The following is a 27,823-nucleotide window of genomic DNA, read 5'->3' as shown; positions in this document are numbered from 1 at the left end:
GAAGATAAGAGCAAGAAAGTTATGTTAGATAAAAGCAAAATGCTGGAAATCTGAAATAAAAGCAGAAAATCCTGGGAATACTCAGCAGGTTTGATAATATCTGTGGAGAGACAAACAGGTGCTCCACAAATGCTGCCAAACCTGCTGAGTACTTCCAAGCTTATGTGAGAAGTGTATAGTTAGGTCACGGTTGAGTACTGACTGCATTTAGTTCTGATCACTGCATAACAGGATGTGATCACACTAGAGAGGGTACAGAGGAGATTTACACAAGCTGTTGCTGAGAACAGAGAATTTTAGCAATGAGGAAAGATTGGGTAGGCTGGGGTTGTTTTCTTTGGAACAGAGGAGGCTGAGGGGAGATTTAGTCGAGGTGTATAAAACTGAGAGGCTATATCGCCAGCATTTTTCCAGAGGTGTAAGACTCAAAATGCTGGAAGATCACAAATGCAACTCATTATGAAGAAACTTCATGAGTAAATGAAGAACAGGAATTTGCTGGTGTCTGATGATAGTTTTGCCTTCTTTGTCTATGAGAACTTTGAAACTTGACCATTTAAGTAATAGTTCAACTGAGCGCAATATAAATATTAATATGTGAATTACCACCCTTGTTAGACAGTTACCCAAATGCTACATGAAGAATATTTTGAAAGCTAGGGTCTTTCACTGCAAACATCCTTCTCCCAATTTTAGATTGTGGCATTCATGGATAAACTTAGATTTTTATATGAACACTCTATTCAAAACTACTACAAGTATTAATGAAATTTAAGTAACTTGAGTAATGCAAGTATGTAAGTGTAGTATGGTGGTTATGTTACTACATTAGTAGTTCAGAGGTCTGGACTAATGATTTAGAGACAGGAGTTTAAATCCCACCACAGCAGTTGGGGAATTTAAATTCAATTTATGAAAATGTGGTCTAAAAAGCTGGTCTCAGTAATGGCGACCATGAAACTGCCAGGTTGTTGTAAAAACCCATCTGGTTCACTAGCGTACTTTCAGGAAGGAAATCTGTCGTCCTTCCCCCCACTTGGCCAACATGTGGCTCCATTGACTCTTAACTGCCCTCTGAAACCATTATGTTGCATTGAATCCACTATAACCTTCACCATGGACGGCAGCAGTTCAAGGAGTAATTAGGGATGGGCAATAAATGCTGGCCCTGCCTGCAATGCTCACATCTCATGAATGAATAAAAATATTAAATTATTCAGGTGTTTTAATGATAACTTCTTACTGCCTTGAGACACAGAAAACACTGTCATTTTAATAAAGGAAGCCAAGCCTCAAAGATTTTGACTGCATCAGCCCTTTGCAATAATCACAAAACTTGCCAGTCTGTTTAAAACTATCCAATGGCACAGTTAGCAACTTTCCTGTTTCTGTGATCAAGCACATAATCTAACCCGACACTCTAACTGAGTAATGAAAACTGCTAACTTGTCAGAGATTTAGTGCTTGTGTGAAAAGATATTGCAACACCCCATCTGAATCAAATGATTTCTACAATACATTAAATAGGTCAACACCAAAAACAGATTAACTAAGTGTGGATTTAATTACTGTTAATGAAACCTTGTCACATACAAAAGGCAGCTACATTTACCTAAGTTTCTTCTTATTCTTTCACAGGATGTGGGTGTCGCTGGTTGGGCCAGCATTTATTGCCCATCCCTAATTGCCCTTGAGAAGGTGGTGGTGAGCTGCCTTCTTGTAGTCCATGTGGTGTAGGTACATCCACAGTGCGGTTAGGGAGGGAGTTCCAGGATTTTGACCCAGCGACAGTGAAGGAACGGTGATATATTTCCAAGTCAGGATGGCAAGTGGCTTGGAGGGGAACTTCCAGGTGGTGGTGTTCCCATGTGTCTGCTGCCCTTGTCCTCTTAGGTGGTAGAGGTTGTGGGTTTGGAAGGTGCTGTCTAAGGAGGCTTGATGAGCTCCTGCAATGTATCTTGTAGATGGTACGCACTGCTGCTACTGTGCATCGGTGGTGGAGGGAGTGAATGTTTGTGGATGTGGTGCCAATCAAGTGGGTGGATGGTGTCCAGCTTCTTGAGTGTTGTTGGAGCTGCACTCACCACATCATACTCCTGACTTGTGCCTTGTAGATGGTGGACAGGCTTTGGGGAGTCAGGAGGTGAGTTGTTCGTCGCAGGATCCCTAGTCTCTGACCTTCTCTTGTAGCCACAGTATTTATATGGCTAGTCCAGTTCAGTTTCTGGTCAATGGTAACCCGCAGGATGTTGATAGTGGGGGATTCAGTGATGGTAATGCCATTGAACATCAAGGGGCAATGGTAGCCATAGAACCATATCAAAGTTACAGCGCAGAAGGAGGCCATTTGGCCCATCTTGTTCATGCCAGCCCAAGGACACCCAGGTTCCCTTTCTAATCCCACCTTCCTGCAGCCAGCCCACAATCCTGCAGCTTACAGCACTTAAGGTGCAGATCCAGGTACTTTTTAAAAGAGTTTAGAGTTTCTGCCTCTACCACCAACTTGGGCAGCGAATTCCAGACACCCACTACCCTCTGCATAAAAAAGTTCTTCCTCATGTCCCCCCTACACCTTCTGCCACTTATCTTAAATCTATGTCCCCTGGTTCTCGAATTCTCCACCAAGGGAAACAATTTTATCCTGTCCACTCTATCTATTCCCCTCATAATTTTGTACACCTCAATCAAGTCACCTCTCAGCCTTCTTTGTTCCAAGGAAAATAACCCCAACCTATCCAATCTCTCCTCGTAGCTACACTTTTCTAACCCTGGCAACACTCTTGTAAACCTCCTCTGCACTCTTTCCAGAGCTATTACGTCCTTCCTGTAATGTGGTGACCAGAACTGCACATAATATTCCAGTTGTGGCCTCACCAGTGTTTTATACAATTCCAACATTATATCCTTACTTTTATATTCTGTACCTCTGCCAGTGAAGGAGAGCATTCCATATGCCTTCTTTACAACCTTGTCTACTTGAACTGCTGCCTTTAGAGACCTGTGTACTTGTACGCCAAGATCTCTCACTTCATCTACCCCTCTTAGTACATTCCCATTTATTGTGAAATCCCTGTAACTGTTTGACCTCCCTAAATGTATGACCTCACACTTCTCTATGTTAAAATCCATCTGCCACTTTACTGCCCCCTCCACCAACCCATCTATATAACCCCCAGGATGTTGATAGTGGGGGACTCAATGATGATAAAGACATTGAATATCTAGGGACAATGGTTAGATTCTCTCTTGTTTGAGATGATCATTGCCTGGCACTTGTGTGGCATGAATGTTACTTGCCACTTGTCAGCCCAAGCCTGGATATTGTCCAGGTCTTGCTGCATTTGGACATGGACTTCTTCAGTATTTGAGTAGTTGCAAATGGTGCTGAACATTGTGCAATCAACAGCGAACATCCCCACTTCTGACCTTTAGATGGAAGGAAGGTCATTGATGAAGCAGCGGAAGATGGTTGGACCTTTGACAATACTCTGAGGAACTCCTGCATCAATGTCCCTGGACTGAGATGATTGACCTCCAACAACCACAACCATCTTCCTTTGCACTGGGTATGACACCAACCAGTGGAAAGTTTCCCCCCGATTCCCATTGACTCCAGTTTTGCTAGGGCTCCTTGATGCCACACTCGGTCCAATATGGCCTTGATGTCAAGGGCAGATGACACTCTCGCCTCACCTCGGGAGTTCAGCTCTTTTGTCCATGTTTGAACCAAGGCTGTAATGAGATCAGGAGCTGAGTGCCCCTGGCGGAACCCAAACTGAGTGTCAGTGAGCAGGTTATTGCTAAGTAAATGCTGCTTGACAGTGGGGGATTCAGTGATGATAAAGACATTGAATGTCAAGAGACAATGATTAGATTCTCTCTTGTTTGAGATAATCATTGGCTAGTCATAGCTGATGACCCCTTCCATCACTTTGCTGATGATTGAGAGTAGATTGATGGGGTGATAATTGGCCAGGTTGGATTTGTCCTGCTTTTTGTGTACAGGACATACCAGGGCAATTTTCCACATAGCTGGGTAGATGCCAGTGTTGTAGCTGTACTGGAATAGCTTGGCTAGGGGCGCGACAAGTTCTGGAGCACAAGTCTTCAGCACCATTGTGGAATGCTTTCAGGGCCCATAGCCTTTGCAGCATCCAGTACCTTCAACCGTTTCTTGCTATCATGTGGAGTGAGTTGAATTGACTGAAGACTGGCATCTGTGATACTGGGGACCTCCGAAGGAGGCCAAGATGGATCATCCACTCAGCACTTCTGGCTGAAGATGGCTGCAAATGCTTCAGCCTTGTCTATTGCACTGATGTGCTGGGCTCCCCCATCATTGAGGATGGGAATATCTCCTCCTTTAGTTAGTTGTTTAATTGTCCACCACCATTCACGACTAGATGTGGCTGTTCTGCAGAGCTTAGATATGGTACATTGGCTGTGGGATCACTTAGTTCTATCTATCGCTTGCTGCTTACCCTGTTTGGCAGGCAAGTAGTCCTGTGTTGTTGCTTCACTAGGTTGACACCTCATTTTTAGGTATGCCTGGTGCTGCTCCTGACATGCCCTCCTGCACTTTTCATTAAACCAGGGTTGATCCCCTGGCTTGGTGGTAATGGTAGGGTGGGGGATATTCCGGGCCATGAGGTTACAGATTGTGTTTGAGTACAATTCTGCTGCTGCTGATGGCCCACAGCGCCTCATGATGCCCAGTCTTGAGTTGCTAGATCTGTTCAAAATCTATCCCATTTAGCACAGTGGTAGTGCCTCACAACACGATGGAGGGTATCCTCAATGTGAAGACGGAACTTCATCTCCACAACAACTGTGCAGTGGTCACTCCTACCAATATGGTCATGGGCCGATGCATCTATGGCAGGCAGGTTGGTGAGGATGAGGTCAAGTATGTTTTTTCCTCTTGTTGATTCCCTCACCACCTGCTGCAGACCCAGTCTGACAGCTACGTCCTTTAAGACTTGGCCAGTGGTCTTGCTACTGAGCCACTCTTGGTGATGGACATTGAATTCCCCCACCCAGAGTACTTCTTTATCCTTGCCACCCTCAGTGCTTCCTCCATGTGGTGGGACAGTTTACCCAGGATTGGTGGTGGTGGTGTCTGGAATATTGTCTGTAATGTATGATTCCATGATTATGACTATGTCAGACTGTTGCTTGACTAGTCTGTGAGACAGCTCTCCCAATTTTAGCACAAGCTCCCAGATGTTACTAAGGAGGACTCTGTAGGGTCAACAAGGCTGAGTTTGCCATTGTCATTTCCGGTGCCTAGGTTGATGCTTCTATAATCATTTGATGATTCTATAACACCATAGAATAAATTCTTATCTTGTCTCTGACCTTGGTTAAAGGGGACTGTTATGGCACAGCAGATGGTAAATGCTGAGCTGCTCAAATCCCAGAGGGAAACTTGAAACAGCTGCCACAGCTGTTTTGCAATTTGTATTTTATTTCGAGGTGCGTGACTTGAATTCAGTAGTAAAAAGTCCACCGAGTCTTAGAGGTTTTGTAAAAAATTAAATTAAACATTTATTAATAGAAGAAAAGATTTGAAGCACATATTTAGGCCTATAATTACTACTGTAATAATTCCTAAATCCCGTAATTAATCTAACTCCCAGTTACACCTCCGTTAAGGCAACAGTAAAGCAAATAAATTTCAACAGACCCAGGTAAAACACACAATACCCTGCACAGGGATATTCACAGTCAGTTTTCTTAGCTGGAGACAGCAGCTTGATACATACAGACTGGAGGCTTTTCACACTTGGTACATCTTAGATTGCCTTCACTTTACACACAACCTCATCTCCTTTACAAATGTTTCTCCCTTTTTAATGTAAATTCCATTGTTCCAATATGTCGTTGCAACTTTACTTTTCTCATAACATAAATCTTCCATTGTACTTATATTGTCACTAACCTGATAAACACACAGTTTAAATAAACATGCTATTGGGCTTAGCTTCTTATGGCTAGGTGTAACATCCTACCATCTCTTTGAAATTCAAACTAACCTAATTTACCTAAAAATGCAAATGCTCCTCACACCTCAGATCCTAAAACTTCAGCCATGTTTCCGTATTTAACATTTCAAACCTAGCTTCCCTTTTGATAACTCAAAAGCTCCAGACCAGCTGCCTGCAATTCAAATAAATCCACCACGGAGAAACTAATCCAAACCCCACTATTAACCTTTACAATAAATCACAATAATATGAAAATGATTGTATTTTCATGGCAGGGACCATTGGCTGCAAGTTGTCTGGGATGAAGGGAAGGAGAAAAATGGCAAGAATGAGAACCCAGGCAGTCTTAATTTTTGAAGAGTATTTCTGTGGCCCACTATCCCTCTGAAGACTGGGATTCCTGAGTTCACTCAGCATACGAGGGTCCAGTATTACTCAGGTCACAAATGGGTCCAAAAGGGAATTTGCCACATAGAAGTCTCTGCCCTTGTCACTCTGGGTGGGGGTGGGGGGTTGTCGGGATGAGTCTACCTGACCCATCTGACCCTCTCCCCTCCAGTGGCTGCTGCTATCACATTACTATAATGATATAATACCTTGGGCTTATTTACTGGAGAAGACACAAAGCAACAATCACTCATAAGGGATTGGTTAACACGTTGTGGGTTCATTTATTAAGTCTAGCCAATGAGAACAGTTAGGAATATGAATTAAGCTTGAAGGTATCAGAGCTGTGTGTGTGTGTGCTTTCCTCAAACCAAAAGTGAACCTAAGATCACATGACACATTTCACTTCTAATAATGTCATGCTGCTATGCCTAAAGGCATATTACAACATACGAACATACGAATTAAGAGCAGGAGTAGGCCACTCGGCCCCTCGAGCCTGCTCTGCCATTCAATAAGATCATGGCTGATCAGATTGTAACCTCAACCCCACATTCCTGCCTCCCCCCAATAATCTTTCACCCGCTTGCTAATTGAGAATCTATCTAACTCTGCCTTAAAAAGATTCAAAGACTCTGCTTCCACTGCCTTTTGACAAAGAGTTCCAAAGACTCACGACCCTCTTGAGGGAAAGAAAATCTCATCTCTGTCTTAAATGAGCAACCCCTCACTTTTAAACAGTGACCCCTAGTTCTAAATTCTCCCACAAGAGGAAACATCCTCTCCACATCCACCCTGTCAAGGCCCCTCAGGATCTTAAAGGTTTCAATAAAGTTACCTCTCACTCTTCTAAATTTCAGTGGATACAAGCCTAACCTGTCCAGCCTTTTCTCATAAGGCAACCCATCCATTCCTAGGTATTAGTCTGGTAAAACTTCACTGAACTGTTTCCAATGCATTTAAATCTTCCCTTAAATAAGGAGACCAGTACTGTACACAATACTCCACATGTGGTCTGACCAGTGCCCTGTACAACTGAACATAACCTCCCTACTTTTGTAATCAATTCCCTTCACAATAAACAATAACATTCTATTAGCTTTCCTAATTACCTGCTGTACCTGCATACTAACCTTTTGTGATTCATGCACTAGGACACCCAGATCCCTCTGAATCTCAGAGCTCTGCAACCTCTCACCATTTAGATAATAAGCTTTTTTATTCTTCCTTCCAAAATGGACAAATTCACATTTTCCCACATTACACTCCATTTGCCAGATCTTTATCCACTCACTTAACCTATCTATATCCCTTTGTATACTCCTTACGTCCTCTTCACAATTTACTTTCCTACCTATCTTTGTGTCATCAGCAAATTTAGTCACCATTCCTTCGGTCCCTTCATCCAAATCAATTATGTAAATTGTAAAAAGTTGAGAGCCCAGCACTGATTCCTCTGACACACCACTCATTACATCCCATCAATCAGGGAAATACCCATTTATGCCAACTCTGTTTCCTGATAGCCAGCCAATCTTCTATCCATAACAATATGTTACTCCCAACACCAGGAGCTTTCATTTTCCTCAATAACCATTGGTGTGACACTTTATCAAAGGCCTTCTGGAAATCTAAGTACAGTACATCCACCGGTTCCCCTTTACCCACAGCACATGTGACTCCTTCAAAGAACTCCAATAAATTAGTTAAACATGGTTTCCCTTTCACAAAACCATCCGCCTCTCTTTTTAAAGATATTTTCCCTTATTCATTATTAGTCACCAAGCGTATAGAACTGATGAATCTATGAGTAGGATAATCTGCTAGAACACCCAGATCTTGAAATGATAACCTTGCCTGGAGATTTCTTCAATTGCTCAGCGATCTACAGGACTGTCATTCTTGGCTTGTTGTTCCTGGTTGTATTTGGGATCTTGTCCTTGATAGAATAGGACTGCACGGTGGTTGGGGAACTGGAACGCATCTGATTTGTCCTCAGTTACATCTCGCTGCTGTACATTTGTGTGTAATGACTTCATAGAACCTTGGTTCTGAACAAATCCTTGTTACCACGGCTGGTGCCACATACCTTCTGTGGGATCCTGGATGCAAGCTTGTTGTCCGAACTGTAAACTTGGAAATTGTTTATCTGCATTTTTTAATTGTGCACATTGGTCATCTTCTCTCGCAGTTTTAAAAGTTGCTCTCTAGTTTGAGAGTAGAATGGGTAATTTATATGCACTGCTTTGCCAAACAAGAGCTCTGATGGAATAGTTGCATTTAAAAGTGTTGCTCTCAGATGTAACATTGCAATGTATAGATCTTGCTTGCTCTGTCCACATTTGAGAATTAGGGATTTCACCGTGTGCATCATTCATTCAGCTGGGCAGTTAGATTTCGGGTAATGAGGAGAAGTGGTAGTGTAATCAATATTCCACTTCTCACACGTATCCTGAAATGGCTTACTAATAAATTGTGGACCGTTATCTGTAATGATTTGTCTAGGCACATCAAATAAACTGCATGTAGTGCTTAGAGTGTGCATGATAGTTATGCTTGACGTATTCTGCAATTGTCGATGAATGGGGTACTTGGTAAAGTTTTTTTTTATTCATCCACGGGATGTGGGCTTCGCTGGTTGGGCCAGCATTTATTGCCCAACCCTAATTGCCCTTGAGAAGGTGATGGTGAGCTGCCTTCTTGAACCACTGCAGTCCATGTGGTGTAGGTACACCCACAGTGCTGTTAGGGATGGAATTCCAGGGTTTTGACCCAGTGACAGTGAAGGAACGGTGATATATTTCCAAGTCAGGATGGTGAGTGACTTGGGAGGGAACTTCCAGGTGGTGGTGTTCCCATCTATCTGCTGCCCTTGTCCTTCTAGTTGGTAGAGGTTGTGGGTTTGGAAGGTGCTGTCTAAGGAGGCTTGATGAGCTCCTGCTGATCATTCACTTCAATGCCTCTTTCCCACACTATGCCCATTGTCATTGGAATTTAGAAATCTATCAATCTCTACTTTAAACACACTCAATAACTGAGCTTCCATGACGCTCTGGGGTAGAGAATTCCAAAGATTCACAACCCTCTGAGTAAAAAAAAATCTCCTCATCTTGGTATTAAGTGGCTTCCCTCTTATTTTGAAATTGTGTCCCCTGGTTCTAGACTCCCCAACCAGGGGAAACATCTTACCTGCATCTACCCTGTCTATTCCTTTAAGTATTTTGTAGGTTTCAATGAGATCACCTCTCATGCTTTGAAACTCTGGAGAATACAGGCCCAGTTTCCCCAATCTCTCTTCACAGGATAGTCCCACCTTCTCGAGAACAAGTCTGGTCAACCTTCACTGCACTCCCTCCATGGCAATAATATCATTCCTCAGGTAAGGGGACCAAAACTGCACACAGCACTCCAGGAGCGGTCTAACTAAGCATCTATACAAGTGAAGGCTTGCTTCACTACTCCTGTACTCAAATCCTCTTGCGATAAACGCCAACATAGCATTAGTCTTCCTATTTGCCTGCATGTTGGCCTTCAGTGGCTTATTGATAAGGACACCCAGGTCCCTTTGTACATCGACACTTTCTAATCTCTTAAGAAATACTCTGTGCATCTGCTCCTCCTACCAAAGTGGATAACCTCACATTTTTCCACATTATATTCCATCTGCCATGTTCTTGCCCACTCACTAGGTCTGTCCAAATCTCCGTGAAACCACTTTGCATCCTCCTCATAACGTTATCAGTGAACTTGGAAATGTTACATTTGGTTTCCCGCATCCAAATCATTGATATATATGTTGTGAACAGCTGGGGCCCAAGTACTGATCCTTGTGGTACCCCACTAGTCACAGCCTGTCAATGAGAAAATGACCCATTTATTCCTACTCTGTTTACTGCCTGTTAGCCAACCCTTAATCCATGCCACTATATTACCTCCTATCCCATGTGCTTTTATTTTGCTAACCAACCTCCTGTGGGGCATTTTATCAAAAGCCTTCTGAAGATCCTAGTATACTACTTAAATTGACTCTCCTTTATCGATTCTGTTAGTAACATCCGCAAAAACTCCAACAGGTTCATCAAACATGATTTCCCATTTGTAAACCCATGCTGACTATGCCCAATTAGATCATTAATATCTAAGTGTCCATTTATCACATCCTTTATAATAGATTCTAGCATTTTCCCTACTACTGATGTAAGGCTAACAGCTCTGCAATTCCTTGTTTTCCCTCTCCCTCCCTTCTTAAATAGTGGGGTTACATTTGCTACCTTCCAATCTGCAGGAACTGTTCCAGAATCTATAGGATTTTGAAAGATGATCACCTTTGCATCCACTATCTCTATAGCTACCTCTTTCAATGCACTAAGATGTAGAATGTCAGGTCCTGGGAACTTATCAAACTTCAGTCCCATTAATTTCTCCAATACAACCTTCTTACTAATATTAGCTTCCTTCAATTCTTCATTCTCCCTAGTCCCTTGGCTCTCTAATTTGGGAGATTTCGTGTATCTTCCTCAGTGAAGACAGACACAAAGTAATCATCCTGCCATCTCTCTATTCCCCATTATAAGTTCTCCTGACTCTGCCTGTAATGGACCCACATTTTTCTTGGCTAAACACTTCCTTTTTACATACCTATAGATGCTTTTGCAGTCTGTTTTTATGTTTTTTGCTAGTTTACGTTCATATTCTATTCTCTGTTGTTATGGACAGGAGGGGGATTAATTTAAACAGCCCTGATTTCTCCTCACCACCCGTCTGTAAACAGAAAGGTTTTTGGATTTTTGATTTTCCCCTTTATAAGTAGTGGTGTATTTTCCGCAACCCTTCGGTTTTTGAGTTATCCAACCCTCTATTAATAACCCCACAGCAAACTCAAGATAGGGTAAAATCAGAGGGTTGGTTTATTTCACACACACACTGAAAACTCGGGGAGGGGGTGTCACCACATAACTCCAGCACATTCACACTATAAAAGAGGGATGAGGGAATGAGAGAAGTACAGAGCAAAGACCACAGGCAAAATAAGAATTATTTTCACGTGAGTCCAGAATCCAGATTCAAAAGTCCAATGCTGTATTCCTTCAGAGAGATTAGCCGGCTGAAACTGATACGGGTTGATCCATTTTTCCGTTGGCACTGACTTTCCCGATGGGAGAAGCACGGGGAGATGAATCAGTTTTGCACTAGGCACTGGTACAGAAGTTTAGACGTTCCAGTAGAAACAGTGTAGATGAGGGCCAGGCAATTTAAACCTGGACAAAGCTCTGTTTCTGCTGTTGCTTTGTTGATGGGGGATGGCAGACTGCCTGAATTCAGCTCCGCAAGGCAATATTACAGGTTCTAGCAGCCTTGTGGGAGAGGGGGTGGGGGGGGGGTCATGTGACATAACTCCCACTTCTTCCCCTTCATTTGGACAAAGGATGTATATTCCCGGTCTGGATTGTTGTGAGGGTTGATGTTGTCTCCATTAGTAAGTGTCAGTGGTTTCAGGGCCCCTTTGTCCTCACAGACATATTGTCTCTGTTGGTCAGAGCTCTGAAATGTAAAGGCTCTTAATGTATTTCTTTGGAATTTGATTCCTGTAGTCATAGGGGGCATTAGTGCCTCTTTAGAGATAACAAGATCCTTGCTGTTTTCTGAAGGCTAGAAATTCCTTTTATGTGAGCCATAGCTAGTCAGGCTTCAGTCAGTATAAAGCCTTTGTCCAATTTAAAAATAAAATATATATATTTCTTCATGTCTTGTGGGCATGACATGCATCCACCATTGGAGAAAAAAATGAGTGCTATTTAATTGTTTTTACGTAGTCTTAGGAAAGGAAGATTAGGAAGTGAAGAAATATACAGACATTCTCTCAGTCATGATGGCACATCAGATACACAGCCAGACACACAGCCAGCAGGGGAAATGGCAGTTTCCCTGCTGCATTTTCATTTTGTGGTGTAGAGTCAGGACAGGGTGTCTGTAAGGACACTGTCTGGTCTTGGGATTTGGGATGGTTTAGGTGACTTGGGAGGATTTGAGGTTCATCTACATGGGGAAGTCTATTCAGTGCTGGAGTTCTGACTTCCTTCTGTTGGGGGTCCAGCATTCTAACCTCCTGATTAAGTGTCCTCAGAAGGGTCTGGGACTTTTACAGGGTGGTTGGCACTCAGCGGGTGAGTGATGTTCAAGCTGCTGTGTGTGATCTGCAGGGGAATGCTGGACATCTCACTCAGTGTGTGTCCAGCCCTGGAATAATAGGTCTGAGCTGCGCTTGTCCAGCTGTGCTCCTGCCCGTCCACCTTGGTAACCTGTGGGTTCAGCTGTTGAGACCCAGACACTGGGGGTCAGCTGGGGGTCAGGAGAGTGGGTGTTTTAAGGGACCTTGCCCTCTTTAGGGGATTCCAGTTCAGGGTCTGGTTCAGGTGCTAGCACAACTGCAGAGTTCCAGTTTCTGCTGCTAGATGCTTTGGGTTGGCATGGCAACAGGTGGGCAGTTGGCCCCTGAACTTGGACCAGCCTTTCTGGGCCGGGACGAGAGGAAGATAGCCTTCTGGCAGGAGCCTCTCCTGCATCCATACCGGATATGGCTGTAGTGCAGTAGGGGTGTTATGGATCATTTTAAATAGCGTGGTTAACTCTGTCCAGTCCTTTTGCAATCAGGCATGATGGTGGGTGAGCATGGGGTCCAATCTGTTGGGGTCCCTCTGCTGGTCAGTTGGGGGGTAGGCGTCATGTCTTTTGGGACACTACTGCCCTCTGGTGGATGGTCAGCTCTTGTTGAACCTCCTGGTAGCTTTTCAACTAAGTGAAGCATCACCCTCACTCTTTCTCGGCCAGTTTGGGAACTTCTCTGGTCTATATTTCAATTTGCTATAAAGGTACCAGCCAGGCCAAACAATGGCTTCCTAGCTGGGGCCTTTGGTTTTGTTGGGGGTGGGTGGGGGTGGTGGGGATGGCACTCTCCTAACATTCCATGTCCCTTGGGACTCCTCTTCCCTCAAGTGGAGATGCAGTTCCAGCTACATTCCCTTGTGGCTTTTCGACTGGGAGAGGCATCTCACTCCCTAACTGGTCATTGGTTTGAGAACTCCCTTTGTCACTATTTATTTCGGAAAGAAGGTTTCCTCCAGTCACACTTCAGGCAAGTCCTTACCCTGTCCCCTTTAAGGCTTAATAATCTGCCTTCTTTCAAGCTCTTCAGCTACGTGGGGCATCTCCCTCACTATTTATTTCCCTGCTCTTGGACTTCTTTGATCCCTATTTAATTCTGGGATACTTGGATTCTAGAGGCCTTCTCTAGACCTCTTAAATTTTACTCTCCTGGCTTCAGCCGTGCAACCTCTGAACAGCTCTTGCTCGAGGTCTATGGGGGCTTTTCCACCCTTTTGGGCCTCAGGACCTTCCCCAGCTTTCTGCACCCCTGCAGATTCCTGCTGCTCGGTCTTAGCCTCTTTACTTTCTCTGGCTAACACCTTGCTGCCAGCCAAATCATTCCCAAGGAGGAAATCGATTCCTGCAGCTGGTAATTCAGGGACAATTCCTACCAAGACAGGGCCTGAAACAAGGTCACACTCTAGGTGGACCGTATGGAGTGGGGGCAAACATAGATCCTGGAAACACCATTCACAAGCATTAAATCCAATTGATGTCAACACCTCAGATGAAACACAGAAACATAGAAAATAGGAGCGGGAGTAGGTCATTCGGCCCTTCGAGCCTGCTCCAGTGTTCAATATGATCATGGTTGATCCTCTATCTCAACGCCGTACTCCCGCTCTCTCCCCACACCTTTAGAGTCCAGAAATCTATCTAGGATAAAGGTATAATTCTGCAGATGCTGGAAATCTGAAACAAAAACAAAAAGCGCTGGAAAAACTCAGCAGGTCTGACAGCATCTGTGGAGTTAACGTTAGTCATACGGACTCGAGACGTTAACTCTGTCTTTCTCTCTACAAACGCTGTCAGACATGCTGAGTTTTTCCAGCATTTTTTGTTTTTGTTCCAGAAATCTATCTATTCCCTTCTTAAATATATTCAGTGTCCCGGCCTCCACAGCCTCTGTGGTAGAGAATTCCACAGGTTCACCACCCTCTGAGTGAAGAAGTTTCTCCTCATCTCAGTCCTAAATGGCCTACCCTGTATCCTGAGATTGTGACCCCTTGTTCTAGACCCTCCAGCCAGAGGAAATATCATCCCTGCATCCAGTTTGTCCATCCCTGTCAGAATTTTATATGTTTCAAAGAAATCTCTCATTCTTCTAAACCCCAGTGAATACAGGGCCTAGTCAGCCCAATCTCTCCTCATACAACAATCCTGCCACCCCATGAATCAGTCTGGTGAACTTTGGCTCCACTCCCTCTATGGCAAGTATATTCTTTTTTAGGCAAGGAGACCAAAACTGCACACACTATTCCAAGTGTGGTCTCACCAAAGCCCTGTGCAGCTGCAGTGAGACATCCTTGCCCCTGTACTCAAGTCCTCTCACAATGAAGGCCAACACACCATTTACCTTCTTAACTGCTTGCTGCACCTGCATGGATGTTTTCAGTGACTGGTGTACAAGGACATCCAGGTCTCTTTGTACATCAACATTTCCCAATCTATCACCATTTAAATAATACTCTGCCATTCTGTTTTTCCTACCAAAGTGGATAACTTCACACTTATCCACGTTATACTGCATCAGCTACGTATTTGCCCACTCAATCAACTTGTCTAAATCGCCTTGAAGCCTCTTAACATCCTCCTCATCGTTTACATGCCCACCAAGTTCTGCGTCATCAGCAAACTTGGAAATATCACATTTGGTTCCCTCATCCAAATAATTGATATATATTGTGAATAGCTGGGGCCCAAGCACTGATCCCTGCGGTACCCCACTAGTCACCGCCAGCCACTCCAAAAAAGACCCATTTATTCCTATTCTCTGTTTCCTGTCTGCTAACCAAATCTCAATCCATGCCAATATGTTACCCCCAATCCCATGTGCTTTAATTTTACACACTAACCTCTCATGTGGGACTTTATCAAAAACGTTCTGAAAATCTAAATACACCACATCCACTGGCTCTCCCGTATCTATTCTGCTAGTGACTTCCTCAAAAAACTCCAGTAGGTTTGTCAAACATGATTTCCCTTTTCATAAACCCATGTTGAGTTTGTCTAATCCCATTGATATTTTCTAAGTGTCCTGTTATCACATCCTTTAAAATAGGCTCTAGCATTTTCCCTACTACTGATGTTAGGCTAACCAGTCTGTAATTCGCTGTTTTCTCCCTCCCTCCTTTTTAAATAGTGGGGTTACATTTGCCACCCTCCAATCTGCGGGGACTGTTCCAGAATCTACAGAATTTTGGGAAGATGACAACCAATGCATTCACTATGTCCATGGCCACTTCCTTTAGTACCCTGAGATGTAGATTATTGGACCCTAGGGATTTATTGGCTTTCAGTCCCATTAATTTCTCCGGCACCATTGTTTTAGTAACACTAATTTCCTTCTGAAACTAGCCAATTGGGAAGAACTGGATTACACAAGGTAAGCAAGTTTGTGTTTAATAACTATTGAAATATTTACATGGTATAATGCAGCCCCCATGAGTCAGATGTTTGTTCTGTGTGTCTTTAGCTGGGTTTTAATCAGTTTTGCAGCAGACTCCACCTACTTTCAATGATAACAGTTATTCTGCTTAATGATACGAGATGCAAAGTGAAGTGGAGGGAGAATTTAATTAATTACTCAGGGTGGGGTTTGCTCATTTTAATAAGGTACACTGCTTTAAGGCCTCCAAGCATTCTACACAAAGTGGATCTAGATCGATTGATTTATAAAGTTGTAATTTACAATTTTATAATGATTGTAATTTAAAATGTCATAATGTTGTAAAGTACAAGCTCTGTGTAAGTATTTCACTCTGCAGTCAAGCATTGTTGCTTTTGCAGCCTCTATGTTTATTCTTCTCGGTGTGTTAAGAGAGAAGAAATACTGAAAATCAATTGGGCAAGAACTAGGGACAATGAAATATTCCAGTAATCAGCTGTTAATTAATTATTCTACAATATACTCGTCACAATGGCCGGACAATTATTCATTCTTCAGTAACTGCCACCATACACAGGTAGATGTTTATCTCCACCATCCGACAGATAACCTGCCTGTTAAACACCTACCTTACTTTTATTTCATTGCAAAGGTTACAAGTGCACCTTGTAGCAGCAATGTGTGTACCATCTACAAGATGCACTGCAGGAATTCACCAAGGCTCCTTCAACAGCACCTTCCAAACCCACGACCACTACCATCTAGAAGGACAAGGGCAGCAGATAGATGGGAACACCACCACCTGGAAGTTCCCCTCCAAGGCACTCACCATCCTGACTTGGAAATATATCGTCGTTCCTTCACTGTCGCTGGGTCAAAGTCCTGGAACTCCCTCCCTAACAGCACTGTGGGTGTATCTACACCACATGGACTGCAGTGGGTCAAGGAGGCAGCTCACCACCACCTTCTCAAGGGCAACTAGGGATGGGAAATAAATGCTGGCCCAGCCAGTGAAGCCCATATTCCATAAATGAATTAAAAAATTTAAACTTATTCCTGCCCTCCCATTCCCCCTCAATTCCCCAACACACATTTGCCCTCCCAAATCCACAAACTATCCCTGGCTGCGAACCTGCTTTCCTTCCCCACTGACCCACAGCCCAACCTATTTACCTCAGTCATCATCATTTGACTAGCCTGAAGCTAGGCTTTTAGCTCTGGAATACTGTCTTTAACACTGCGTGCACCAGTTGTTCAAGCAAGTACGTACACGTGTATTTAGCTCAATCATTGTCAAAGGTCTGGTGCATTTTGTTTGTTTGAAGCCGGAGTTTTTGAATCTCTGGTCTTCTTCAGAATAGGGATGTTGGATTTTTAACATGCACCAAAGAGGTCAGAAGTGTCATCCAAAAGGCATCGGACCTGACAGTGCACGAGGTCCATCTCACTGTTAGATGCGCAAATTGTGCTTGAATTCCTGGAAACAAGACCAGATGATGCTTTTCCAGAACCCAATAGGAATTTGCTCTAATAACCTGTGTATTTTACTGGACCCTTTCTCCTGTGAATTAAGTGCAACAGCAACACTCACAAGCTTACTAAATGGAGAGCTACAAGCCATAGGGATGGCACAGAAAGTTAACTCAAAAACAACATCTCTTCCTGAATTTCCCACTGTAAAGCTGTTTTAAAGATTAAAGAGGGCCTTTTGTGAGGTAATCTATGGAGCTGCCACTCAGTTAGCTGTGGAGAGTAACTCACCTCCTGACTCCCCAAAGTCTGTCCACCACCCACAACCCACAAGTCAGGAGTGTGATGGAAAACTCCCCACTTGCCTGGATGAGTGCAGCTCCCACAACACTCAAGAAACTTGAGGGCATCATGTCCGCTTGATTGGCACCATATCCACAAACATTCACTCCCTCCACCACCGACACACAGTGGCAACAGTGTGTATCATCTACAAGATGCACAGCAGCAACTCACCAAGCCTCCTTAGACAGCACCTTCCAAACCCACAACTACTACCATCTAGAAGGACAAAGGCAGCAGATAGATGGGAACACCACCACCTGAAGGTTCCCCTCCAAGCCACTCACCATCCTGACTTGGAAATATATCGGCCGTTCCTTCACTGTCGCTGGGTCAAAATTCTGGAACTCCCTTCCTAACAGCACTGTGGGTGTACCTACACCACATGGACTGCGGTGGTTCAAGAAGGCAGCTCACCACCACCTTCTCAAGAACAAATAAATTTTAAAAATGGTTATTCAGTCAGTCTCTAGCCATCAGATATTTCTTATTTTAAAGTTATCCCACCTCTAACATACAGGTGCAAACACAAATAAAAAAAACATGCATAACATCAGCAATTCATCCCTTGTCCAGCAGCCAAACAATTCCAGTAATTAGTGTTAGTCTCTGGAAGCATTGTGGTGCAAAATCAACACCATTGAAAGGCATTTTTAGGAAGTTGCCTATTTGCTGCAATGCTCACCTTCAGAAAATTACTCAAACCATGAACCTATTCCTCCCTCGCACCTCTAACCTGCCTCCATTTAGGCAAAGCAGTTCCAATCCCACCTCTCCTCCAGCCCTACCCCCAGGCCTGCCCCCTCCCTACCACTCCACCCACCCCCACCCTTGGCACTCAGGATGACTCACCAGATTCTGTGTCATTGCCGATTGATGCACTCTCTGTGGATGACCTGGAGTTGATGCTACCGTCACTCTGCACTTTGCAGTCTCCTGTTGCTACCTGCTGTGGACTTGATCGTACATCTGAATCCTGGCTACTTGAAAGACAGTTCTGATGCAGCAATGATGGCCTCCTTGACCTTGTGGCATTTTGGCAAGAAGCTGCTACCTGCAGTTAAACATGACCAGAGTATAATCTTATTGACCTGAGCTCCAAGGTGTACGTGTTCTCAGGGGCAACTGAGTGCAAATTGGGATTATCTACAAATAACAGTACATAAAAAAGAGAATATTAGTAAGAACATTAATAATTAATAAATACAAAGAATATTAGTGATCTGAACCCTAAACTGGGTGAAAATGTTTTCAGCATCGTGTACAATTGTTTGGAGTTTATAACGAGTATCACACTTGACAGATCTCTTACACAAAAACTCCTTGTTGGGTCCTGGTCCTTAGTTTAGTTGGACTAATGGATCTGGGTTGCAGGCTTGTTTCAGGATGACTGAGTTGGTACCATAGAGAGAGTAGATCAGCAGACGGTTCTTATGTAGAACACATTCTACTTATTTCCAAAGGAACTCAGCAGTTACACTTGTGTACTTACAACTCAAATCCCGTCTCTAAATTACAGACTCTAACTCTAGACTACTCCTACTGACTACAAAGGTAGCCCATGCTACTCAGCTATTGGATACTAAGATCATGTGATCTTCCATTATAACATTCTTCTTAAAGGTATATTACACGTCAGATTACCACATCCCTCCCCCTTTACTCAAATACTTTTTACAGTTACAATTACAATTTTTCTCGAAATATCAAATCATTTACACAGCTAAGTAATTTACAAATTCAATCTTTCTGGCGGTTTCCTTGTGCGTGTAGAACGTCTCAGCTCTGCACTTCAGATGTTTTGTCAGGAACCTCTTTTTCTGGTGTTATCCGAACATTAGGTTTTTCAGTGGGAACCTGCAAATCTGTTTCCTCAACCCTTGCAGGTACAGCCAATCCTTCAGACACATCTGTACTCAGTTGGAGAACACTGACGAGCTCAACAGGAGATGTTGATGCAGCCGTGAACACTGGAGGAATCATTTCCTGTTATGAGACAGCCTTTCAGTAAAGCTGAGTTTTATAAAAATCCCAGAGGGAAACTTTAAATAACTGTCATAACCTATGTTTTAATTGGTATGTTTGAGATGCAACTCTAAACTCAGGAATCAGACCAGCAGCTCTCGAGAGGTTTTATATATTAAAATATATGAAGTTTTTATTAATTTACTCAAGTTAAAAATATACACATGGCCACAAATTACTACTATCATAACTTTTGACAAATTCCCAAACTAATCTCCATTAAGACAACAGCAACCCACAGACTTAACCAAACACCAGGCAAAACATTTTCACCTTACAAATTCAAAACGAGGTTCCTTTCACTTTGGTTCCTGTACAGACAGTTGTATGCTTACAGCTGCTTTGATCTTACATTGCCTCTGCCCTGCACACACAACACTGCTGAAGTTATACCTAGCACAGCTCACTGAATGTAAATTTACATTGTGTCACTAACCTCTTTCAGCTCCACCTCTTCTAACAATAAAACCCCTTTCATAGCACCAATTTTATTAGAAATATAAACGTATTGCTTAGTCTCTGCTAGCTAGGTGCCAGATTTCACTCGCTTTCTGGAATGTTCTATTCAAAAAATGCAAATACACGCTACCTCTCTTACATCTCAAAACTCATACACATCAAAGCACCCAGACTAGCTGGCTTTCATCCAATTAAGAGACACTCAAAGACTAAGCCTCTATTTTAAAGGAAATATATTTTCCAATAATATTATATACATTAATAGCTCCATGACATTTCCTGATACTTTGTTTCTCTGCTCCTTATATGATCTATATGTCTCCATATGACTCTTTCTTACCACATGAAAGTGCAAGACCGAGGTCCACTCACTGTACTTATTTCACCTGAAAACCATCTGAGTCCTTCTCCAAAGTTTTTCACATATGCTATCTCCCCTACGGTAAACTTCCTGTCATTGCTACGCCAGTTATGTCCAGTTTTCTGACTTCTCTGTATCCTTTCCACCATCCCCCCGAGATTTGGTGTTATTAAGCTCAACCTCGCTCTGAGACAGCCTTTCATCAACAATTCCGCAGGTGTGACACCTGTTGTCGTAAGAGGGGTGGTCCTAGAATGGAAAAGAAAATGTGCTAGCTTGGTCACTATGGAGTCTCTGGTTAATTTCTTCTGCCAGTTTTGAATGTTTGAACCACTCTCTCGGCCAGTCCATTCGATAAAGAGTAATATGGTGAAGTTTTTACATGAGTGATACCGTTGAGGTTGATAAACCGTTGAAACTCAGCACTCGTAGATGCTGTGCTGTTATCTGATACAACCACTTCTGATAGTCTGTTGATGGTGAAACTTTGACGGAGGTTGTCAATTGTGGCAGAAGATGTTGGTGACTTCACCTCATTTATGTCCATCCATTTTCAGTGAGCATCAACAATAAAGGGAAACATTGTTCCCATAAAAGGTCCCACATAGTCAATATGTAATTGCACCCATGGCCTTCCTGGCCACTTCCAAGGGTGTAACAGCGCTTTTGGAGGTAACTTTTGCACTTGCTGACACTGCATACAACTCCTCACTAAGCTCTCCATTTCTCCATCCATTCCAGGCCACCATAAGTAGCTGCGGCCTTCATTCGGGAAATACCTGGATGTGCACTGTGTAGTTCAGTTAACAAAGGCTTTCGTCCTTTTGGAGGACCAATCACTTGAGCTTCCTACAATAAGATACCATCCTGGCTGGTTATCTCATCTCTTCTGTGAAAATAAGGTTTCATTTTGTCAGATCCCTGTTCTTGTGACCAACCATGAATAACTTGTTCTTGTATTTTGGCTAAGATTGGGTCTCGACTTGTCCAGTCTTTGATCTGTCTAACACATACCGAGGATGAATCTAAAAAGTAGCTCCGGTAGCCCATTGGCTCTAAATTGGAAGATCTCAGTCCAATCCAGTTAATTTCTTTCAACCAGGAGGCTTGGCCCCTCACCTGCTACCACCATCAAGGGTAATTTTACTGATTGACTCCCATACTGTACAGTAACCCTGTTTATGCCTTTGATTTTGATGTCTTTTCCCATGTAGGTTTCCAATTTGCATCTGTTCCTTCCAAATTTAATTGACATTCTCCATAATTTAGGTATTTGAGGGTATATTCACCCACAACCACAGAATGCTCCTGTGTCCACCTCCATTCTAATAGGCTTATTATTCACCCTCACTGTTACATAGATTGGTTCTGTTCCTCCTACCTTTAAATTATATAACAAATAAATATCTCAATCTGTTACTTCAGGCTCTTCTACGTTATGGATCTCCTGGGGTTTTTTCTTCTGATTGGAAACCTACCTGATTCTAAACTTGCAGTGTTTCATGAGGTGTCAATTTTGATGACAGTAAAAACATTTGATTTTTAAAAATTTCCATTCATTACAAGGTTGTCTGCTTCCACCTGCGTTACCATTATTCCATGTTTTCGCTGCTAAGTTATTTATTTTTATTTGTCCGCAAGCGCTGGCTGCTTCCCGCTTCTCATCAGAGCTGTACATTTTTATGCCCTTTTTGGCTGGGGCTCCCTGCTCAGTGTGAAGGGCGACACCGTTTTGCCCTCCCTGTATGGTTTTCGAGTCCCTCACTGTGCTTTCCATGGCCAGTGCTATTTCTAGCACCTTCTGAAAATCCAAATTTGTTTTCCACAGTGATCTCTTCTGAATTGGAGCTTCATAACTGCACACCAAATGATCTCTAAGCATTCCATTTTTAGATGTGCCAAACTCGCAATATTCTGTTAACTGTTTCAGACTTGCCACATATCAACCAACTGTCTCCCCTGGGACTCTATTTCTTGAATTAATTTTGAACTGCTGTATAGTTACCGAAGGCTTGGACTAGTAATGACTCTTCACAAGGTTCACTAAGTCATCAAAACGTTTCAAATCCGGGGCACTCAGTCAAATTTCAACTCAATCCATAGGTCTTACTTCCACACGTGGATAAGAATCACTTGCCTCTTTTCTTACCCTGCAATGTCGTTAGTTTGGAAAAAGAACGCAAAGCATTCAACGTAATGAGACCAATTGTCTGCGGTTGGGTTGAAAGAATTAACTCTTACAAACTGTGGCATGCTTCAAGGGGACTGCTTCAACCATTAGGATAGAAATCCAACTTACAATTACCATGCGAGGTGTGGCCCAATTTCAATTTACTTGATTTCCTTCCTCGCTTTTTCTTGCTTTTTCCTCATCACCAGTTTGTTGGGTCCTGGTCCTTGGTTTAGTTGGACTATTGGATCTGGGTTGCAGGCTTGTTTCAGGACGACCGAGTTGGTACCATAGAGAGAGTAGATCAGCAGACGGTTCTTGTGTAGAACACATTCTACTTATTTCCAAAGGAACTCAGCAGTTACACTTGTGCACTTAGAACTCAAACCCTGTGTCTACATTACAGACTCTAACTCTAGACTATTCCTACTGACTACAGAGGTAGCCCACACTACTCAGCTATTGGATACTAAGATCATGTGATCTTCCATTATAACATTCTTCTTAAAGGTATATTACACATCAGGAAAGGATGGTCAGGAATGGATTCTTTATACATTTGAATTATACTGTCAGAAAGAGCAGTGGAAAACAAATACCATAAAGTGGTGGGTACAATATATTAAATTGAAAGAAATCTTTCTCTTATTTATCCAAATGTAATTCAAGAGGATTAGTATTTGAGTGTTGGAAATGTGCAAAAAGTTCAATTTAATCAGAAGTGTGGTAATCTGATGTGTAATACCTTCGAGGAAGGTACTGAGAAAGCAGTGGAAGTAGATAGCCATTGTGGTTGGGGAAAACAAGGGGGGGGTGGTTTACTGGCAGCAGGATAGCCCTGAGAACTTTGGTGCAAAGCTGACTAAAGTTAAATGACTGCACACAAGTGGTCAAGGTCAGTGAATGCATTTTCAAATGCCATATCCCAAAAACTGCACAAGCAGCCTCAGTCACTGCTTCATTCATCACACCCCCATCACTCACCTACCAACAATCTCTGTCAACCACAATTCATACCTCACATTCATACAGTGGCAGCATATGGCTCCATCGCAGTGGGGCCAGGCCATAAAATGCAGCAAACTGTTCAAAAGTCCATAGACTTTGGCGGGACCATAAAATTCAGCCCGTAATCTCCCACTTATCCTCACACCCTAATATTGATGCAGACACATTTCACAGCTTGCACACCCTGCCAACTGTTCAACTGTGAAAGGCATAACACACAAACATATTGCAACACATTCAGTGACACACTTTCCTCTCTCTTGCAGAACATGATGGTGTATAATAGATGGTAGCAGCAGGGGAGGACATGGCTGCATATGCTATTCCCACCATGAAGGAGACAGTCCAGGGATCATCAGAGTAAACCTGTCATTGTGCCTTTATCTTTTCAGATACCAAGAACTGCTTTTGGGCCAACCTGTGGTGCAGGATGCTGAAGGCTTAGAGAGTGAGCAGACTGAAGAGGAAGGAACACTATCACTTCATCAGATACTCGCAGTCACCAGCTCAGATAGACGCACTGTATCTAAATGCACTGCGTGAACTTTACAAGGTAGGACAGAGGAGTGATCTGCATGTGGTGAGTCAATGGAAACAAGTGGTCTGCAGTCAGGCCAGGGAGAAAGGTTGGTGAAGATGTCAGCTCCACAGAGGAGTCTCATAAGAATTCTGCTGCAGAAGACTCAGATGTAGGCTTTGATGGGGTGGTATACAGAAAGGCCACACAGTAGTGTTTGGTGCATTAGCAGGCCTGTCATAAAGCCAGTTGTCACTGTCAAGGAGCATTGAGGAGTCCAGAGTGCACACACAGCTTAGAGTGCATCTTTCCAGAACAGGAGTGATAACTACCAATATCACAGCAGCTGTGGACTCAGATGCAACATCTGGTGGCCAATGACACAGTTTCTATTGCAGTTCAGACAGAAGGCACCCAATGTCTGAGTGGAAGCTCAGACTGAATCATGAGATCCATGCTTATTGCCATACAAACCCAGTTTAGTATCATGCAGGTACAGCGCTGCCATCATGGCTTTATTTTTATTCATTCTTGGGATGTGAGCATCACTGGCTAGGCCAGTATTTGTTACCCATCCTTAATTGCCCTTGAGAAGGTGGTGGTGAGCTGCCTTCTTGAACCGCTGCAGTCCATGTGGTGTAGGTACACCCACAGTGCTGTTAGGGAGGGAGTTCCACGGTTTTCACCCAGATTGCAGCATTCAAAGGGACTTTCAGCCTCTCTCAGCAACGCAGCTCTATGTGCTCCAGCATTCACATATTCAGTTCCTGACCTCGTTAATTAATGCACAACATTGTAAACAGCAGCAAATGATTAAAATTTCATCTTCTGCTCTGAATTCTTTATGATAAATTGGGACAGAGCAGAAGCTTCCACCCATTCAAAAATTCAAATTCAAACATTTCTCCTTACAGATCTTGTATCAAACTGCATTGCAACTTGGACAAAAGCAAAATACTGCCGATGCTGGAAACCTGAAACAAAAACAGAAAATGCTGGAAAAACTCAGCAAGTCTAACAGCGTCTGTGGAGAGAGAGAGACAGAGTTCATGTTTCAAGTCTGTATGACTCTTCTTCAGAGCTCTGTCATTCTAATGATTGTGTTCACTCTCTGCAGCAAGGGCTGGGACTCAGAGGTGTGAATGTTACGTTGAGCTACAGCTGCCATCTATATTCTTATCCCTAAGCTTTGCCCAGTAACACAACAGTCCAGAAATGCAAGCATGTTGCATCATCTAAAGTGAGTGTGGCACTCGCCTGCTAAGGTGAATGTTAAAGGTTCCGCATGGAGCTACTTGGATGAATAGTCCTGGTGCCTCGGACACCATTCATCCCTCAACAACCCAAGTTAAAATAAATCGTTCATCTCCTCACTGTGGTTGGGATGTCCTTGGCACAGAATTGTTGTTATGTTCAAGTGAAACTAGATAAGAACATGAGGGAGAGAGAAAAAAAAATTGGAAGATACGTTGCTAAGATGAGATGAAGAGGGGTGGGGAGAGGCTCAGATGGAACATAAGCACCAGCATAGACCTGTTGGACTGAATGGCCTGTTTCTGTGTCGTACACTTTGATAAGGTTCTTCCATTATCTGTAAATAAATCAATGCTTTACATATGGACTGCATTTCAAATCTCACCTAAATGAACTGAAACATCTTATTCATCTGCGTAATGGGCAGTAACAATGACCATATGTGCCTTACTTTAATGCTGTATTTCATGTGTAGCCATATATATTGACAGTTAAACTGGTTAGATAATTAACGCAGACTAATGTACACTGATATTTTGTTTGACTTACACAAGTTCTCATTGGGCTGAATCTTCGTCTTGGTGAGTGGGATGACATTGGGCGTGTGTCCTGACTGCGCGTCATTTAGATTTTCAGTTTGGCGGGTGTGCAGCTGAATCGGCTGTGCGTCCGCCGAATTGTCAAAGGCCTGTTAAGGCCATTAATGAACTAATGAAGCCGAGTGAGAAAGCTGCCCGTCCAACCTTATGGATGGCGGCAGGTGAAGAGCCCAGGCGGCCTTCCCATTTTTCATGGAGCCTCATCCACGGGCGGGATGAGGGTTCATGAACGATTTAAAATTTTCAGAAAAATGTTTATTAAAATTAATGCACATGTCCCAGCTCATGTGACAGTTTCACATGAGGGGACATGTCATAAAAATTTTTTACATCACTTTATTAGACAGTTTAAAGTTAAAACTAATCTCCCCGGGGCAGCGCTGTCCCTCAGGGTGATTTCTGCGCTCTTTCACACGCAGGCCCCGACTCAGGGAATCCCGCCCGCACAGGGTGCGCTCAGCGCTTCCGGGCACACGTCACTCTGGGTGGGCCTTAGTTGGCCTGCCCACATAAAATGGCAACGTCCAGCTAATCTGGGCGCCGATCGGCTCCATGCCTGCCCACACTCACCCCTGCACAACCCCTCCCCAATGGGGAGGACATTCTCCCCATTCAGTTCTTAATCCACCTCTGTTTTCTTATTCCAGCAGATCAGTAATTATCTCATCCAGATACCTGTAATGAAAAGTGTTCTTTAATCTCCCATAAGTTCCTCAGTGCATGTTTGGCATGTTTTTCAGCTACATGGGTAAGTAAAGTATCAAGTCTGATCCTGGACTCTGCTAAAATATCTGCTCTCAGCTCCTGTTTACATTAACCTCATGGTCCCTCAGCCATGGAGGGAATGATTAGTCTCGGTTCATACGAACATACGAATTAGGAGCAGGAGTTGGCCACTCAGCCCTCTCGAGCCTCCTCCCCCATTCAATAAGATCATGGCTGATTTGACTGTAACCTAAACCCCAGAGTCCCACCTACATCCGATAACCATTCATCCCCTTGTTTATCAACGCTCTATCTACCTCTGCCTTAAAAATATTCAAAGACCCTGCTTCCACTGCTTTTTGAGGGAGAGAGTTCCAAAGACTCATGGCCCTCGGAGAAAAAAATTCTTTTCATCTGTCTTAAATGGGCGACCCCTTATTTTTAAACAGTGGCTTCTAGTTCGAGATTCTCCCACAAGAGGAAACATCCTCTCTACATCCACTTTGTCAAGACCCCTCAGGATCTTAAAGGTTTCAATCAAGTCGCCTCTTTATGCTTCTAAACTCCAACAGATACAAGCCTAACCTGTTCAATTTTTCCCTCATAAGACAATCCGTCATTTCTAGGTATTAGTTTAGTAAACATTCTCTGAACTGCTTCCAATGCATTTACATCCTTCCTGAAAGAAGGAGACCAGTACTGTACACAATACTCCAGATGTGGTCTCACCAATGCCCTGTATAACTGAAACATAACCTCCCTACTTTTGTATTCAATTCCCCTCACAATAAACAATCACATTCTATTAGTTTTCCTAATTACCTGCTGTACCTGCATAATAAACTTGTGCAATTCTTGCACAAAGACACCCAGATCCCTCTGCAATCTCTCAATGAACAATTTTATATTTTCCTACATTATGCTTCATTGGCCAGATCTTTGCCCATTCCCTTAACCTATCTATATGCATTGCAGCCTCCTTATGTCCCCTTTATAAGATACTTTGC

The 27,823-nt window shown here is 43.2% G+C and overlaps 1 protein-coding gene across 1 annotated transcript in view; it reads right to left on the bottom strand.

The window, feature by feature from the left end:
• vwa5b1 (von Willebrand factor A domain containing 5B1) overlaps positions 1-27,823 on the bottom strand; it is a 258,318-nt gene that overhangs the window by 67,006 nt on the left and 163,489 nt on the right. Inside the window, 1 exon segment of the mRNA XM_078557677.1 lies at positions 18,571-18,768. Coding sequence (XP_078413803.1) covers positions 18,571-18,768 — 198 coding nt within the window.

This window comes from Cetorhinus maximus, chromosome 15 (genome assembly GCF_964194155.1).
Source record: "Cetorhinus maximus chromosome 15, sCetMax3.hap1.1, whole genome shotgun sequence".
Classification (NCBI taxonomy): Eukaryota; Metazoa; Chordata; class Chondrichthyes; order Lamniformes; family Cetorhinidae; genus Cetorhinus; species Cetorhinus maximus.
The sequence above is the reverse complement of the archived record's forward strand: the minus strand, read 5'-3'. Positions and strand labels throughout refer to the sequence as shown.